This window comes from Protomyctophum bolini, assembly GCF_963924005.1.
Source record: "Protomyctophum bolini genome assembly, chromosome: 4".
NCBI lineage: Eukaryota > Metazoa > Chordata > Actinopteri > Myctophiformes > Myctophidae > Protomyctophum > Protomyctophum bolini.
The window spans coordinates 41910682-41928200 of NC_137865.1; the positions used below are offsets into that span (position 1 = coordinate 41910682).

At 44.7% G+C, this 17519-nt stretch overlaps 2 protein-coding genes across 3 annotated transcripts; both read right to left on the reverse strand.

The window, feature by feature from the left end:
* Window positions 1-685: 685 nt before the first annotated feature.
* cav1 (caveolin 1) lies at window positions 686-10076 on the reverse strand. Of its 2 annotated transcripts, none has more exons than XM_080762626.1 (3): window positions 9800-10076; window positions 8594-8761; window positions 686-1121 (listed from the first exon to the last, which is right to left on the reverse strand). In XM_080762626.1, exons 1-3 carry the CDS (start codon window positions 9833-9835, stop codon window positions 780-782), a joined length of 546 nt encoding a protein of 181 aa, XP_080618752.1. In that variant the 5' UTR covers window positions 9836-10076; the 3' UTR covers window positions 686-779. The 2 variants fall into 2 exon arrangements, with proteins under 2 accessions (XP_080618752.1, XP_080618753.1); XM_080762627.1 differs by lacking the exon at window positions 9800-10076 and adding an exon at window positions 9351-9445.
* Window positions 10077-11709: 1633 nt separating this feature from the next.
* On the reverse strand, window positions 11710-16912 carry cav2 (caveolin 2). The gene is made up of 3 exons (XM_080761803.1): window positions 16605-16912; window positions 16034-16221; window positions 11710-13707 (listed from the first exon to the last, which is right to left on the reverse strand). The coding sequence occupies exons 1-3, from the start codon at window positions 16764-16766 to the stop codon at window positions 13557-13559; spliced, it is 501 nt and encodes a 166-aa protein (XP_080617929.1). The 5' UTR covers window positions 16767-16912; the 3' UTR covers window positions 11710-13556.
* Window positions 16913-17519: the final 607 nt, after the last annotated feature.

Sequence of the window (17519 nt, forward strand, 5' to 3'; positions counted from 1 at the left end):
CGATGCCCTTTCCCGCCTCACCCAAAGGTAGACACGCATGCACGCACACACACACGCGCACACACACACACACACACACACACACACACACACACACACACACACACACACACACACACACACACACACACACACACACACACACACACACACACACACACACACACACACACAGAGAAAGCTCCAGACTAGACAGCGCTATTGTCAGTCAATCAATAGATTTGATAAGCTTCCATCAGAAGGAATTTACATCATGAGAGCAAAAGACATTCCAGCTGGCAGAAAACGAATTGAAAGGGAGTTTGCTTAGCTTGGCAACACAACAACAAACAAATTTAAAATAACTACAGGAAACAAACAAATCAACAGCAATACACCAAGGAATGACCTTTGACCCTCCTGTGAACCTCGCTGGTTTGCACCAGCACTGGAGAGGAAAAACCCTTCGGAGGAGACAGGTACAAGGAGGTGGGGCTTGTTAGGTGTGACCTTTGTGACCTCTGTAGCCACGCCCCCACACTTAAAGCCTCACCTTAAGCCCTCCTCCGCCCCAGCACAGAAAAATATCCAACCTTCTGTTTCCGAGAGGCAACACCGTACGGTATCACCCACCCCGACTATTTTCCCTCAATGTCAGTGTTACTTTGCGGCCCCCCACCCACCCCCCAAACCCTCCCACCCCCCAACAATCCCTTGTTTCTCCTCCTCCACCTCTTTCCTGGGACCACCAACAACCATCGCCTCCAACCATTCTTCTTCCCGGGCGGAGAGAGGCCGGCTTACACCCCCTTGGTGGTGGCGATGCGGATCCCTCCGAAGCACTTGCCCATGGCCTCGAACAGCGGGTCGCAGAAGGTGTGCACGCAGATGGAGTAGACGCGGCTGACGCAGTGGATCTCGATCAGGTAGCTCTTGATGCACGGCACCACGGCCCAGATGTGCAGGAAGGACAGGATGGCGAAGAAGATGCCCCAGATCAGTGCCAGGGGGATGCCCACCAGCGCCGTCAGCAGCCGGTAGCACCAGTACTTGGTGACGGTGAACGTGGTGAAGCTGGCCTTCCACACGCCGTCGAAGCTGTAGGTCCCCGCCGGCTCGGCGATTATGTCCTCAAAGTCCACCTGGGCGGGAGAGAGAGAGATACAAGATGTTGAGATGACAGTGGGTTATGAGGTCTCGGCAGGCATACATTGTCTCTTAATTGGGGCGGCAGTGGCTCAGGGGTATAGAGTGTACACAGATTCCATGCTTTTGAGATGTTTACATTTTTGCTGTTTTAAATTATTGCTCATGTCATGATTGTGTTTGAGTGCATAGGACCCGAATGTAAACAAGGCGGCAAGGTCTTCGTTGTAATCCTGTTTGACCAAACGCTTGACTGAACCTTGTGCTGTTTGCATTTTTATATTGTCTAATACACTTATTGTCACATGTTCTAAAAATCTGTTTTTCAGCAGAATGAAAGTCAATATTGCTGTGAAAAGAAATGACACATTACTACATCACAGTGGCAGCAGTGATGTAGATCACAGATAGATCTGATCTAAAAGCAGTTATCTCTTCAGATAGTGTCACCTAAACGTTATTCGTCATACGTATACCAAGTACTGTACACTACATGGACGTATTTTACCGTTATTGTCTCAGCATTCTGGAAGTATTTTGATATTGTCCTAAATGGAGCAGTCCCACACACCTCTGGCACATGAGCAGGTGAAAGCAAAACAATGTATTAGCAAATCCAATTTGACCCGGCTCAGTGGGCCGTGAAATCGAATGACAAACATCACAGCTGCATGCCAGCTTGTTTCACTTACGTCACAGACACGGCGGATTGCTCAAGATGCCAATATTGATTGAATGTAGGGTTACGTCAAACAAAAACAATAAGCCTGCGTTGACTTCATAATGGAGAGAGAGAGAGTGGAGTTCATTAAATCCCTGGGATTCAGTTGCTTCACTCCATGGTAATCAGCTTGTTGACAGAGATCAGGGGGAGATTCCTGAGAGATTTATGGCTCCCCAGCTCACAGAGACTGGTACTGTCTCGAACCCCAGTCTGCTGCCCCACCCCAAACACTGGTTACTCCGCACAGTACACACATCTCTATGGAAGCTGCTCTGCTTTCACTCCCTGGAAAAGACATCCTTCTCCACTCTGTCACTGCACATTCCTCACCGATAGGTAGGTAGATAGATAGATAGGTCGATAGATAGGTCGATAGATAGATAGATAGATAGATAGATAGATAGATAGATAGATAGATAGATAGATAGATGGCTCGGGTGCAGTACTTAGTTGAGACAGTATTTGGTTTAGACTAGTCATTGGTTAGACCAGTCATTAGTCCTACAACTACAACCTATCTCAAACCCTCACCCTAAACCTAACCTCCCACGGGGCAGCACACCTAAACCTAACCTTAACCCATGTCTAACCAATGACTAGTCTAAACTAAGTATGCACCCCACCCTAACCTCCCATGGGGCAGCACACCTAAACCTAACCTTAACGCATGTCTAACCAATGACTAGTCCAAACTAAGTATGCACCCCACAATAACCTCCCACGGGGCAGCACACCTAAACCTAACCTTAACCCATGTCTAACCAATGACTAGTCTAAACTAAGTATGCACCCCAGATGGCTCTGAGAGAGAGTGGTTACAGTACACACACAATGCATGAGGAGATGGTGCTCTTTAACCCAACCATTATCATCAGCACCACCTGGCCACTGTATTACTCTTCAACTCACTTAGCCATTGCATGGTCCCGTGAACAAGCGCACACACGCACGCACGCGCACACACACACACACACACACACACACACACACACACACACACACACACACACACACACACACACAAGCACACACACACACACACACAGCGAGAGAGGCCCATCAGTAGCCAGCATCGTGCAGAGATGAGCGTGACATTTTAATTCTCCTCTGTGTAAACAGAGCTCTCAGGCTGTCAGCCTCTAAATGGACTGTCCTCAGTGTCATCACTACTAGTGCCCAGTGTATACACAGTGTGTACACCACGTGCACACAATGCACATATACACACACACACACACACACACACACACACACACACACACACACACACACACTCGCTTTCTCTGCCTCCTTTCCATCTCTCTGTCTCCCTTTCTCTGAACTCCCTCTCTCTGTTTCTCTGTCTGCTCTCTCTCCACATTTCAAACACGTTCTGCCTCAGTTATTGTTCTCTGTCAGCAACGCATTTGTTACTTTACCACGTAGCGTGCCCGTTTGATGCAATGGGACCGCCCTGCATCAGATGTTCACGCCCTGGTCTCTTCTCGCTATTATATTTTTTTTATATTTTATTAGATATATTTATATGAAGTACAGGATTCATCTTTTTATAATTTATACCCAAACTCTTTTGGAAGGGATCATGAAAATGTGCATCATTTATTTAACCTATTTTGGGCGCGAACCCCTTTTGGTGTTTTAAACATTATGTTATAATTTAGCTATTGAAAAATAGCAGATCTACAAGCTTATAGCAGGCCACCAAGTGGCGCGCTATGAGCTAGTATAGGTCTGCTATTTTAGAAAAATCGTGAAAATGTGGCACAAATCTTTGAATATATATTCTTTCAAAGTGAATGTTTTTAATCCACTTAGTCTAAATGGATTAAAAAGAGTTCAGATGTTGAATATCAAGTCCCAACAAACGGCAGCTTTATGGTTTCATTCTTAAAAAACTCCCAAATGCACATGCAGGAGAAAAGCCTCACTCGCAGTCAGTGCCAACGGCCTGACTCACTGGAGCCTTATAATATAAATCTCACTGCAGCCACAAAACCCATGCGCCGTCCATTTATTTTTCCACGGCTACAAATTCTGAAGCATGCAGGACCGGTTCTACGTCAGTTTCCATAACTCCTGATTGGGACTAAATGAGAGCCTTCTGCAGACTGGCACAAACACGCCGACCACAAAATAAGATGATGGAGATGTTGGGATTTGAAGGGAGATTGGGCTGTTTTGGCTCACTGTAGAGTTCTGTAGTACTGAACCGTCTCATTCAAGGTTGCCTCCAATTGGCGTGCATGCCTTTGTGATAGATTTGTGAAAAATGTTCTCGGTAATTAATCATGTGTGTACTTGACTTGTTCCTTGTTTTTCTTTTCACCACGCCTGTCTCTGCCTACGATCAACAGCTCCTCTTTCTTTTTTTTGTGTGTTTCACTTGAATGACATGAATGTGAATGTGATCTATGTATGAGTCGTTCCCAAACGGCATCCCTTTAAATAACCTTTTCATCCATGTCACCCCTGAATCACATTGTATATTGTTTAGAACCGTACATTTGCCTACAGCAATGTCATATTGCTGTAGGCAAATTCGTGACTCTTTCCCCCTAAGGTACGTATGAGGAAATGAGGAAATGGCATGAGGAAAACTTGAGCTTGATCTGTTTCAATTTGGACAAAGTGACAACTCGGCTATAAAGTCATTTGAACCCCAGCATCCCTATTCTGGGGGAGCATTCACCAAAAATAGCAGCTATCATTTGAACCCCAGCATCCCTATTCTGGGGGAGCATTCACCAAAAATAGCAGCTATCATTTGAACCCCAGCATCCCTATTCTGGGGGAGCATTCACCAAAAATAGCCAAAGTACAGTGAAACTGAAAGTCTGTTTTACTAAGTATGGAGTTGATCAAACTGACATGATATTGATAAAATTCCAAATATTATCAAAGCATTCCGAGGCACCCCTGGGCTTGTGTCTCGGGTCTATTACATTACATTACACAGATCAGTTTCTCAAAGTAATCTATCTATTACATTACACAGATCAGTTTCTCAAAGTGGGCATCCTCACTTTGAGAAACCCTGATCTATTACTTGGTGTGTGCTGCCCCATCAAGCTCCAACAAAGTGTATAACTCAGGCTATATTACATTTGTCATTGGTTACTTGTAATGTTGGTGATCTACGTTTGCACCATTTTAGCGTTCCCTCAACTTACTTCCCTGCAGGTTTATGGGAATATGATTTATGGAAAGGCTGTTACAGTATACTGTATCATCATGCACTAGTCATCGTGCCGGCTGCTACACATTTACATTCCTGGGTTTGCTGTCTGTGCTGCCCTGCTGTGGGTATGATTCACTATAGTGGTCTCTACTTCTGAGGTCCCATTACAATTATACAGCCTTGCCCTGAAACAATGGAGTCTCAGGATCAGTGTGTGACTGCATGGGTTGCCATGACAACCGTATTATTAAGTAAACAGAGCGATGTGCCACATTCCCAGAGCAGTGTCAGCAGTGTGACAGCATAGAGAGAGCACTGGGGTCAAAGGGTACAGGAGACGAGACATGCAGGGACGGATAGAAATATATCACAGTTTTAGTTTAAAATGGTATAAGTGACATAATAATTCTCATTTTTTCATATTTTTGGACTTTTAAGGTGTTAAGATAGAATCAATAGCGGAGATGAAGATGTCATAGTCCTTTCTAAGGACCTATTTTAAAGAAAGGTATATAAGAGTGGAACAAAGGGATTCTACCAACGCGCCTCAAGCCTGAAGCTTCACAGGTACAAGGACATGAGTTGCATAAGGAGAAGAGACTGGAGCAGCACAGACATTTAGAGCCTTTTATTAGGTGCTAAGTATACAAAAACCGACTAACGTTTCGACCTTGCGGTCTTCATCAGAGTCATGAAGTGATGAAGACCGCAAGGTCGAAACGTTAGGTCGTTTTTGTATACTTAGCACCTAATAAAAGGCTCTAAATGTCCGTGCTGCTCCAGTCTCTTCTCTTTATGTATATAAGAGTGTCTCAGAGCCTCTGCTTGATGACCCAAAAGTCTAATTCTGTATCTCCCCTGGCAATAAGAAGTTTGCTTTCTTTCCATTTGGGAGACTTGCGTTCGAATCTTGGGCGTTACACTCTTTCAAAGGCTGCCACGATCACATGTCCAAAATGACCCATGAAGTGCACACACACACGGCACACACATGCATGTACTGTACGCATGCACGTATGCCTGCGTGCGTGCGTGTGTGGGCGTGGCTCTGTTACGTTAGCTGCCCTCCGGAGTTCCGTGCAGCCTCCCCAGACCTCAGAGCGGCCCAGGGAGTGCATGCAGGACCAGACTGCTGCTATATAAAGACACAGAACGGTTTCTCCAGAGGAAAAATATTCTATTCCCACTCAGGGCTAAACTCAGCATGGATGTCAGCGCTGCAGCCACTTTGATGTGGCCAGATGATTGAGGCCAGCTGCTGGCTTACGGGAGAAGGGCTATATGCAGGCCTGTTTAATTGAGGGAGTGTGTGTGCGTGTGTGCGTGTGTGCGCGTGTGTGTGTGTGTGTGTGTGTGTGTGTTTGTGTGTGTGCGTGCGTGTGTGTGCGTGTCATGGCAGATTACAAACTGCTTGTTGGAAGGGATTCCCCTCTCTTCTACGTAACAGGAAGTGCACGATACCCCCTCCGCACACACACACACACACACACACACACACACACACACACACACACACACACAAAATCAAACCCCTACAACCCACCCCTTAAACCCCTCTATTCTTAATAAAACAGGCCTGAGTTACAACTGTACTTGGAGTGGGTTGCTTTTTCAGAAACGATAGTAAAATACGTACATCACTTCATGGAGGTGCTGGGTTCAAAAGGTGACATAGCAAAAGAGAAGGGAACCCGCACACTCATATGCTCCAAAAGCTTTTGCATCGACATGTAGCCGTGTGAACTTGTAGATGGACATTTTGGCGAGCGTTTCCCCCAGCCAGCCAAGGCTGGGGTTTCAAAGGGTTAGTGGTTGTTGGCTGAAATACATACTGTATACAGGCAGCTCTCCGGGCACATGATGCATGCTGGGACACCATGTTGTACAGTAGGAGGAAGGAAGAGGCATGTGATCTTGCATGATTCCACCAGTGGGGGGGGGGGGGGGGGGGGCTGCTAAAGTTGATTAAGAGGGGCGGCTGCGGCCAATCATAAGGCTGCGTGCTATTCTGGGACTGCATGACTGCTGCAGGCCAGGGAGACTCTGACTCACCGTCACAATGACCAGATGAGGAGGAGAGAGAGAGAGAGAGAGAGAGAGAGAGAGAGAGAGAGAGAGAGAGAGAGAGAGAGAGAGAGAGAGAGAGAGAGAGATAGATAAGGAGTACATCATGAAACGAGGGGAAACCCATGTGGCAGTAATTCCATCATCCTAGTATCCCCCAGTATGGGATCCAGTCAGCCAAAAAGATAAGATTATCTTTCCATGAACAACTTAAATGCTCAGTTTGAAAGATGACCGCAATGTATACAGAACAAACGCCTACATATATCAGCAACATCATAAGCATGACAGGGAGGAGAGTGTAGCGGTGAGGATGAAGGGGCCTATAGGGAATGAGGGAGGGAAGGAAGGAGGGAGGGGGGTAGTAAGGGATATCCCTTACGCACCAACCCTTTGGGTGTTTCCCTGTGTTTCAATGCAAAGTTCAGCCGTTTCAAAGGGTTGCCCCCCCTGTGCCGACTGCCGTGCAGCGATCCATGCTGACCCCAAACCCCAGATGAAAAAACCCAGGGTTGGTTGAGCTCAGTTGGCCCTCAACGATAGATCGCTTGGGACAGCTGCGCCTGCTGCGGTTCCCACTATGTACAGTAGCCTACAGTACACACACACACACACACACACACACACACACACACACACACACACACACACACACACACACACAGAGCACACACACCCCACGTCAGGTGGTTTTCAGCGCGCTATCACAAGGCCCCTCTCAACGTACGCCTAGCTTGTTTAAATAAACACGTATGTTTATGCGGTTACACTAGACTCTTACGGAAAGAATTTCGCTCTCCCGAGTGAGTCCCGAGCACTCAGAAGAGACAGAACGGAACGGGGGGTTACAGTGTGAGACAAGGTCTGTGCGTCTGTTCCGACAACAGGAACTTCGTAATGTTTCCTCTGCGAGCCACTGGGAAGATGATGTTATAATAATGGACACATTTGGCTTACAACAAAAAGCGCAGCCAGACAATAAGTTTTGCGGGTCCATAACTTTAAAAGAAAGTAAGCCCTGGCCATGCGTAATCTATCTGACAGTCTGTCACTCACTAGTCACTACAGTATAGCCTAAGCCTATATGTTTTAACACCCTAATCCATCACCGGAATGTAACTTGGTGGGAAAAATCTAGTGGAAATACAATGCAATGCAATGCACGCTACCACGAGCGTGCGCGCGGAGCAGAGCGCAACAGAAAACTGGTGCGCCTTTGACGCACAAAAGGAGAACATTTGACAGCTCCCCCTCCGCGCCCCAGACCCCAGTGAGTGGTGAGCGACAAGTGAAGTGATGACACTGTAGCCTACATAACCACGATCGGAAACACACACACATCGGGTTAAGTAATGTGTGATTATTGCCTATTGTCAAAATGGTTGCCTATATATCCCCAAGCTAAACCAATAACAGCAGAAGTAACCTTAAAGTAAAGTATACAAACTCACTGAAGTAGCGCCATCATGCCTTTAGACTTTAGAGTTTAATAATGAACTCACCTTCACTACATCGTCGTTTACGCGTTTGGGGTCCCGGTTGACCAGGTCGATTTCCTTCGTGTGAATATCCTCCATCGTCTTCTCGTTCATACTGTCGTTATCCATGTCTTTGTTATTGGGCTTGTAAATGTTCCCTTGTTTCCTGATGAACGGCGAATGCGGAAAGTCCTGTTGAAAGGAAAATCCAAGAGGAAAAGAAGAGGTTGAAGATCGGGAGCTATAAAGATCGACGGGGGCAGTGTACAGTATGTGTGTGCGCGGACCGTGAGGGAGTACTGTGTGGGGGTGTGTGCGTGCGTGCGTGCGCGCGTGTATGTGTGTGTGTGTGTGTGTGTGTGTGTGTGTGTGTGTGTGTGTGTGTGTGTGTGTGTGTGTGTGTGTGAGGGGGATAGAGAGAGAGAGGAGAGACAGTAGTAGCCTAACTAAGGGAGGGGAGACGGGAGCGCTTGAAGTTAGCAGGCTGGCCGAGCCTGGGATGGGTTTAAATGGATAAAAAGTGAAGCACCACACCCCTCAATTGCCGAGATCCGAATCTCACCGCAAGGGGTCATCATCAAGCGTTCAAACAATGAGTGCGTAAAGAGCACACACACAGCCCATAATACAGGCTATAATGGCCCCTGCGAACCTGTCAGCACCTTCAGCAAGCATATTCTATCTATTACAAACAGACGTGCATTTTCATTTAACAAGCTATGAGCACGCGGTGACGGCAAAGCTACTATATGTAAGCGAAATTACACAATGTTAAACGTACAATGAGTTACCCAAACGAAGCAGACCATTGCGCACGCGTCGCCAATCAACTGTTCAGAAACGCGTCAAAAGATAGTCCGAGGTTGTTTTAGGGGGAGAGGAAAAACGGTTTAGAAAATGAAATCCAACACACCAGTGCTAATGGGTCTTGCACATTAACTCGCTGCCTGTGTGTGCACGGAGTAGCTCACGAATAGGTGCCAAGGAAGATAAAGTATCGGCAAATAGCGCTGGGGACTCAGTTTTAAAACAAAGTTTAAATTCCAGTCTTTGAAAGGCATTCCAGGTCCAGTTGGTTCGGAATTCAAATTACGACAGGGAAGACTTCGCACTGTCTCGGGAAAATCGCCGCGGTCTACACCAGCAAAACTCGCAAACATGACGCGCTCCTGTAACATACCTGAAAGAGTCAGTCGAGATAGACGGCCAAATTTACACGAGAAACCATACCTCGTCTGTTTCGTTGTCCTTAAGTCCGCCTGTCATGCTGCCCGCGCGCCTCAAAGTGTAAAAGGATGAGCGCGTTTTAACAGGCAAGAAGATAGGAACAGAAAATACGGAAAGTCAAGTGGGAGGCGTAGGGGACTGGGAAGGAAGGGGGGCTCCTCTGACTTTTACCGCTGTAGCCTACTAATTCCTGCCCAGTTTTCTATCTACGTGACACGCATGTAATGAATGCCAATGCCAGGGCTGTGAGAAACTTCAAACTAGTCGGTGCGCTCCTCTCCTCTCACTCACATCACATGTCTCTTGTTGCGCGGCGTCTTGCAGCCATCATACTAGGCTGTCACCTGCGCGCACATGCTGGGGCATCACTGGAACCCGAAACTGTCTTAACTTGTCATTCAACACACGACGTCGTTAACACCAACTGTTTAGTGTCAGAGAAAATGACGTGATTTCGAACATAATATTAACCACGCCTGTTCCTAATTGGCCTGCTTGTAGCTATAGGGGGAATGACATAGCCTTCTGTAGCCTCAATTATACTATACTCAATACCACGGTCAAGTTCATGTAACCTGCCCGCGGCCACTGATCTAGTTTGTGTACATTCTTATCAGATGACGCCCAGGGCGACTCACCTTGAGACTGAGAGCTGCATGAGATGACAGTTGACACCTGCAGTTGGTATAGCCTGCAGCCAGGAGGACTGTCACTGATGAGTGTTTAGATTTCAACCAGACGATGCGATCAGCAGTTTATTTATTCACTATCTGATCTGCGCCACGTTATTGAATAGATCATCAAAATAACACAATGCTGTGTACTTTTATGCAATATATTGCACACACAAGTCAAGGTCTATTTCAGAATAATATAAAGAGAAGAAAGAGTGGTGCAGGCTGTGTGTGACAGAGAGAGAGAGAGAGAGAGAGAGAGAGAGATTGAAGGGTGTGGTTCTGAATAGTGTTATTTAATCTTTGGCTGAGATCACAGTATGCAGTCAGTAACAGATGCCTTTTTGACCTTCATGATGTATAGTGAAGTGGTAGAATGAATGATATCACAAATTTGCATTGCAAAGGCAGATAAGTCTGCATGGCTATGCAAGGCTAGTGAAGCAGTGTGGTCCAAGGTGAAATATCTTGGGTGCTGTAATTATGTCAAGTACATCCCATTAAAGAAGCATGTTGTGCTGTGTGTAGTAAGCCAGACAGGCAGCACTTAAAAATGGCATTGATTCATCATTTACTTTGGGTATCCGGAGAACTCGCCGCGATTTGAGCCACGGACCACCATATGATGACATTTGGCCTCTCAGACACAAAACTAAGGAATGTTTTGTTATTGCCGTTTAAGATTTCCATGCATTACAGGCAAATGTTGATCAAAATAACAATTCTTCTACATTCTCCAATTGTGTAGACTTCTTGTAAATTAAGTATAATAATGCCGGTGTTTAACAATAATTTAACTCTTGAGAGCGTATACAATGAAGCCAAAAGGACCTGTAAGGATCCATTTGGTTTCATTTTACGCTCTCAAGAGTCTATAGTCTCAAGGGTCCATTTTGTTACCATCTCTCCGTCATTTAGCTGATGGGGACCAACCTGGAACCCCCTCAAGGACCACTGGTGGTCTCCGGACCACTGGTTGAAAACCGCTGTTCTAAACTAAAGAGAATCCTATAGAGTTAAGTGCGGCAGGTACCTACAGAATGCTGTGCAGGCCTGTAGCTTTATCAGTAAGCCCCTCAGGTCTTGTTCCATATTATTCCCAAACCACAATCCCTGCTGATGTAGTGATTTACGAGTCCGTTCTGGCACATAGCTACACATCACAGCCCTGCTGCTGTGCTCACCCACACACACTGACAGAACCAAAACAGACGCATACAGAAGAATAACACCTCCACCTTTTATCTGATCGGGAAGAACAATTTTATTTTTATGGTTTTGGTTTGTGAGATTTGTTCAGAAAATACATTTGTGGTGTGGGGTCATATAAAACATAATATGCTATTCAAACATATGATGGTACTTTCTTTAAAATATATATATAATATAGCCTATGACGATTGGATTTTCTGACTTTATATAAATTATTTTGAATGATAAACTTGCATTGATTCCTAGCATGATAAATATATTTTGTAACAAAACCCTGCGGCTTCATTTGCAGATTTGACTTGAGGGTGTGTAAAACTAATCTTGAGCACACCTGTTCTATTGCACAACCTCCCAAGTCAATGAAAATGTGTACTATAGTCGTCATAAATTCGTCAATATAAATGAAGCATTCCTATAACCAACCACTGACTGACATACTGGCTGGCAGCTTGTCAAATAGCAGACTGACAGAACCATTGGGCTCTGCTTGTCGGTGGGAAAACACCAAGTCTAATGTGACTTCGGTTGTGTCGGGACTTGGGAGCCAAACTATAGTGGCATTCTCCGGTTTGGATAACAAATCTGTTTACTCGTTATCTAGCAGAGCTATACAGCAGATGGACATACATGTGAATAATTCTGTACGCTTGTACCTGGTCAAGTTTCAACAAAGAGGGGAAAATTGTATCTCCTTGTTACAATAAAGACAGCAGTCTGTCCTAGACAATGCTCTCTGCTTTAGTTTCATAGCATATTGGTTCAGCATATTGATACAGCTCATAAAAAGCTGTGTTGAAACATGTTCTGATCCAAAATAAAAAAGGCAACTTGACACGGTGTGTTGCTATTAATCTTTGCTTTATGTCCTGTCTTTGACGATAACAGTGGAAGCACATAGCTGTCTTAAGCATCATGCATCTACCTGTCACTCTTTTAGGGGGGAAAGACACCTGCTGCTAACACACGTGTTTACCTATAGCAAAATACATTGGCCGTACATTTCTGTGCAGTGATAACAACATTATTAAATCCAAGACATTATTTTAATGTAATCTGCCAAAACCCATTTGAGCTCAAGTGAAATGCAACATATTTGGTAGCGCAGGTCATTCATTCAATTAGCCTGTATTAAGACAACATGACACCATTCATGCCCTAAACTGCATTCGGCTCTCTTCATGTACTAGGTTCTCATCATACAAAACAAAATGCCCAAAAGTATTTCCAATGCACTGCTAGTGCTAATTAGATCAACAGAGCAGCATCAAAAGAGAGTCAATGATTAATTAAATAAGCTGGCGAAGGTGTGCAATAAGCTGCATCTTGGCACCTGAAATTATATACAGTATATATTATGTCCGACACCACCAGCTACATATTACATATTTTCATTACAATCAACCTCTAGCTGAATGCCTTGCAATATATACACAACACAGCATGAAAAGCAGGGGCTGCAAAAATAATTTTTTACATCTCAAACAGCCTTAACAGTAAAAAAAAAGATAAACCCTGTTGTACTCTGGTGATCAATCCGCCTTCTTTCAGGCATAAAATAATGGAATGACTAGAATATATTTTGGTCACGTATTGGTAAAATAACGTTTAAGTAACTCTGAAGTATACTAAACTCTTAATCATGGTCACATTTCTAAAGCTATATGCGTCCTAATGTATGTTGTCTATGGCCAGTTTTGTCCACTTAAATCTTCAGTTTTAACTGCTTAGCCACTTTATACCGGAATCCACCAGCTATATTCAAATGTAGCATTTCTGAAAGGGCTATACTTTCATCACCCCCACACACTCAACCCTCTCATTTTTTTATACGCTGATCTTTCCTATATATTTCTCCCCGGACAGAGGTGCCAGTGTCAGTTGTGTGTGGTCTCAATGTGAACAGAGGACAGTATTTTGCCAGCGCTGTGGTAGAAGGGAGCTATAAACGTGTCCGTCAGACTTCTCCATACGACCTTGACCGACGGTAAGGCCATCATACAGCTCTGGATCACCGGCATTGCAATCCTGGAGAGAGAGAAAGGGTCACAGGTTCATCAGTAACGTGATGCATCGTCTCGTCTGATCCATCACTGGAAAAGGATCCATTTAAAATGCTGAAGCAGCGATATCTTAACCAATTTAGACCTGAGGCCGATTTGAGTCTTTAGAAAGATCTTGAAGAACGATCATACTTAATTTGTAGTGATTAGAGGAATATATTCTGTAAGAGAAATCCAGCTGTTTGTTTATTCCCTCAAATTCTGATTCTAAAGGGGTTCTGTCTGAGTTCACTCTCTTCTCTGTGTTGTCTGAAAACAATGTAATTTGTGAACTTCAGTCACCAATGATAGTATCTAGATAGAACTGTTGCAAGAGTTTTCACCATGGCAGTGTGTGGAATGCCAACAAGAAGAAAAGGCATTAATGACTAAATATGGGAGCAAAATTCTGAAGTTAGGAGTGGGCGGTATCACTTGGTATGTGGCACTTTAATTTAACAAAAGGCATTTTTCCCAGAAAGAGTTGAACATTTTCATCATAACTCAAAAGTTTTAGATTTTAGTCACCATTGCACTTTGCCACAAATACATGCACAATGTTATCACATGAAATAAGAGGCCCATTGAAAGGCAGCTATTGTGAAAGGTACGTGAAATTTCTATCCCTAACATTCCACATACAGTAATATATTGATCAGAGATGAGTGGCCATCTCGATCGTTATCTGCCCAAGCAAAAACACAATTACTCTATTGATGAACCCGGTTAGTCTAAACTTTAGACTAACCGGGTTCATCAATAATAGAGTAATTGTGTTTTTAGACTCTAGACTCTAAAGTAATCAGCACTCGACTGAGTCCAAAACCTCGCTTAAGAGTGTCAGGGATAAAGGTCACATATAAGTAATTACGAAATGCCTAAGTTTCTCACTCTTCCGATCTCAAGAATGTCCCACTCTCCTCTCAAAATAGGCTAGAGTTGCTGCTAGTCCAACTAGCTCTGGTCCATAGCTCTAATGCCTACATTAGAGCTATGTTACTCTTCTCTTCCTGCGTTCACATGAAATGCAGACCAGTCTCTCGTCTGTAGCGAAAATAAAAATAAAGTTTTTGCTACTCACCAATACAAAAGCGGCTTGTGCTATTAGAAAGCGTAGGCTACTTTCCTTAGTGGACGCACTCTGAGCCCCCCCACCACACGTATATGCACTTTTGGGCCACTGCGCCCTCTACCGATATTGCCAAGAGAAAACCCTATAAGAAAAGATTTTTCCTTCCGGTGATGTGTGGTGGGGGGCTCAGAGTGCGTCCACTAAGGAAAGTAGGCTTTCTAATTACACAAGCCGCCCTTGTATTGGTGAGTAGCCAAAACATTCTGTTTATTTTTGCTACAGACGAGGCTGGTCTGCATTTCATGCGAGCGCAGGAAGAGAAGAGTAGCATAGCTCTATAATGAAGGCATTAGAGCTATGGACCAGAGCTACAGTCCAACTAGAGTCTATAGTTACTAGACCGATAGTGATCTGGCTGATTGGCTGAGAATATGAGGGCTTTCCCCCCACTAAGTGTAACTCATTCTACCCAACTTTCCATAATGTGCTGCCATGGGCACTTTGGACATATAGTTTTGATGTTGTTTCAGTGGGTGTTCAATTGACATGTTTGCATGGTTTCTGCCTGAAAACCTGGAAAGTAGGCTACCTGGTTCAAGTTGGGAGATATGTCGAACTCAAGGCCCGGGGGCCAAACAGGCCCGTGAATGAATTATCTTTGGTCCGCGGGATGATATTTAATTAGTATTAGAACTGGCCCTCTGGTATATTGCACGGACCACCATAATACTACAAGTCCTGCTTTGTGAGGATCATAGAACAGGAAACTGAGCTTAATAAGAATGCATTTTCAGTTTTAAATGAATTTACTTTTTTGCTATTTGCTCCTGACCGCGGTGCCCGTGTGTTGAAACACAGTCCGGCCCTTGACTTCTACCAATTTCTTTATTTTGGCCCACCGTGTATAATGTATTTGAGTTTGACATGTTGCATAGGCTACATTGTAGCCTATGCAAAAGCAAAGCAGCAGACAAGCTATGAGATGATAATGAAAACACATGAAGCAACCATGGTGTATTTTGAGTGTGGAAAACTATATAAATAGAAATAACTTATGTCATGGGGTCAAAAAGGCCAGAATAAATATAATTATAAAGAAGGCAATGGAAAAATGTGGCGTCTGTTCAAACACTGAAACAAAGTGATAGTGTGCAGGGCAGGCTTAGTTATGGCTGTATGTAAACAGTAGCATGTGTGTGTTCAGACTGAAGCGTCCAACTGCAAGTTCAAAACGTCGTACCAAATGTGAACACAGCTGAGCACCCCGAATACAAGTCCCAAGATGAAGGCCATTGGCACGGCCAGGAGCGTGGTCAGTAGTCGGTAGAAGACGTATTTCACCAGCTCAAAGACGGCATGGCTTCCTATCCACACTCTGTCGAAACTGTGTGTCGAGCTGGGCTCCGCGATAACGTCGTCAAAACCAACCTGTGTGGGGCAGAAATAATAACACACACAGAGAGAGAGAGATTAGAAACCTTTGTTAATTGTGTAGTCGGTAAATTTATTGTGTAGGGCCGAGTGTTTTGTCGCTCTGGAAATGATGGATCGGTGGAACGCGAACGAGTGCGCGCAGGCTGCAGCTTCCAGGTATATAAATACGACTCAGTACAGGATTGTAAATGTTAACCCCGCCAGCAATTTGTTGTTTGTAGTCTACTTTGTAAAACAACCATATTAGGCATTAACTCTAGTGGTTACGGAAGGAACTATGGGCTATTATATCGCCTAGTTTCACGTTTATACATCCATTGTGGCCAAATTGCGCACGGCATGCTGTCATTGCTTTATTGGTTACCTTATCAACTTACCTTCAAGTGCGCGTTGATATCATTCGGATCCCGGTCCGGGGGAGACGTCGTCGTGGTGTAGTACATCTTTTCTTTCTTGGATAGGATCGGTTCTATCGACCTGTTGAACTCGTCCTCGTCCATAATTACGCTCGTGTCAAATCTCTCCTTTTCGAGACCCATGTTGTTCACTCACTCAGTTCTCAGCAGTCAGACAGACAGACAGATAGACGGGACAGTCTGGGAGCTCAGTCAGTCAGCCTGCCTCCGGTGCGCTGCGCTGTGCGCCGAGCGCACTGAGCCAGACCCACGCCCCGTGCGGAAAGCGCCACAACGGGGGGCAGAGGAGAGAGACACAACAAGAGATACAGTCACGTCCCATGCAGCAATGTCCCCGGATCCGTTTCACACTGAACAACGGTGACAACCACAACCATATAGTGCTGAATGCTGATGATGTTTGATAACTGATATAGTGGTGGGCACTGGTGGCTCATTTTAGTCAAGGAAGAGTGAACTGAGCTGAACTCAGCTCAGTTTACTGTGTGAACTGTGAGTGCATTTTTTGTTAATTATAGGTTAGTTCTCTCACACCTGAGAACTATTTTCCTAAAGTGAAAGTAGTTTATGGATTGCAGTTTGAATGGTTACATTTTTATTTTATCATGGTATTATTATAGGTATAGGGATGTCCCCAATTTCTGTGTTAACCGATACCGAATACAGATACTAGAGAATAATATAATTATATAATAATAAGAAATAAAAAAGGGCCGATCCGATACTTTTCCGTTACCGATACAGTAGCGGGGACGTATAGGCTATAGCGGTCTCCGGGACTCGAAGACTCCAGCGCTATATTGCTTCATTCACTGGACAGTTTCCCTGCCTTCACAGATTTATGGCTCTCTGGCTCTGTCCTGTCCTGTTTATGTA

What these genes read in the sequence shown, in the direction of transcription:
- cav1 (XM_080762626.1), bottom strand. Translation starts at nt 9,835, where the DNA reads ATGACAGGCGGACTTAAGGACAACGAAACAGACGAG. An exon ending in AGGACAACGAAACAGACGAG is followed by an intron (nt 8,762 to 9,799) that starts GTATGGTTTCTC and finishes TCCTTTCAACAG; the next exon opens with GACTTTCCGCATTCGCCGTT. An exon ending in TAAACGACGATGTAGTGAAG is followed by an intron (nt 1,122 to 8,593) that starts GTGAGTTCATTA and finishes TCTCCCGCCCAG; the next exon opens with GTGGACTTTGAGGACATAAT.
- cav2 (XM_080761803.1), bottom strand. Translation starts at nt 16,766, where the DNA reads ATGGGTCTCGAAAAGGAGAGATTTGACACGAGCGTAATTATGGACGAG. An exon ending in ATATCAACGCGCACTTGAAG is followed by an intron (nt 16,222 to 16,604) that starts GTAAGTTGATAA and finishes TGCCCCACACAG; the next exon opens with GTTGGTTTTGACGACGTTAT. An exon ending in CTCAGCTGTGTTCACATTTG is followed by an intron (nt 13,708 to 16,033) that starts GTACGACGTTTT and finishes CTCTCTCTCCAG; the next exon opens with GATTGCAATGCCGGTGATCC.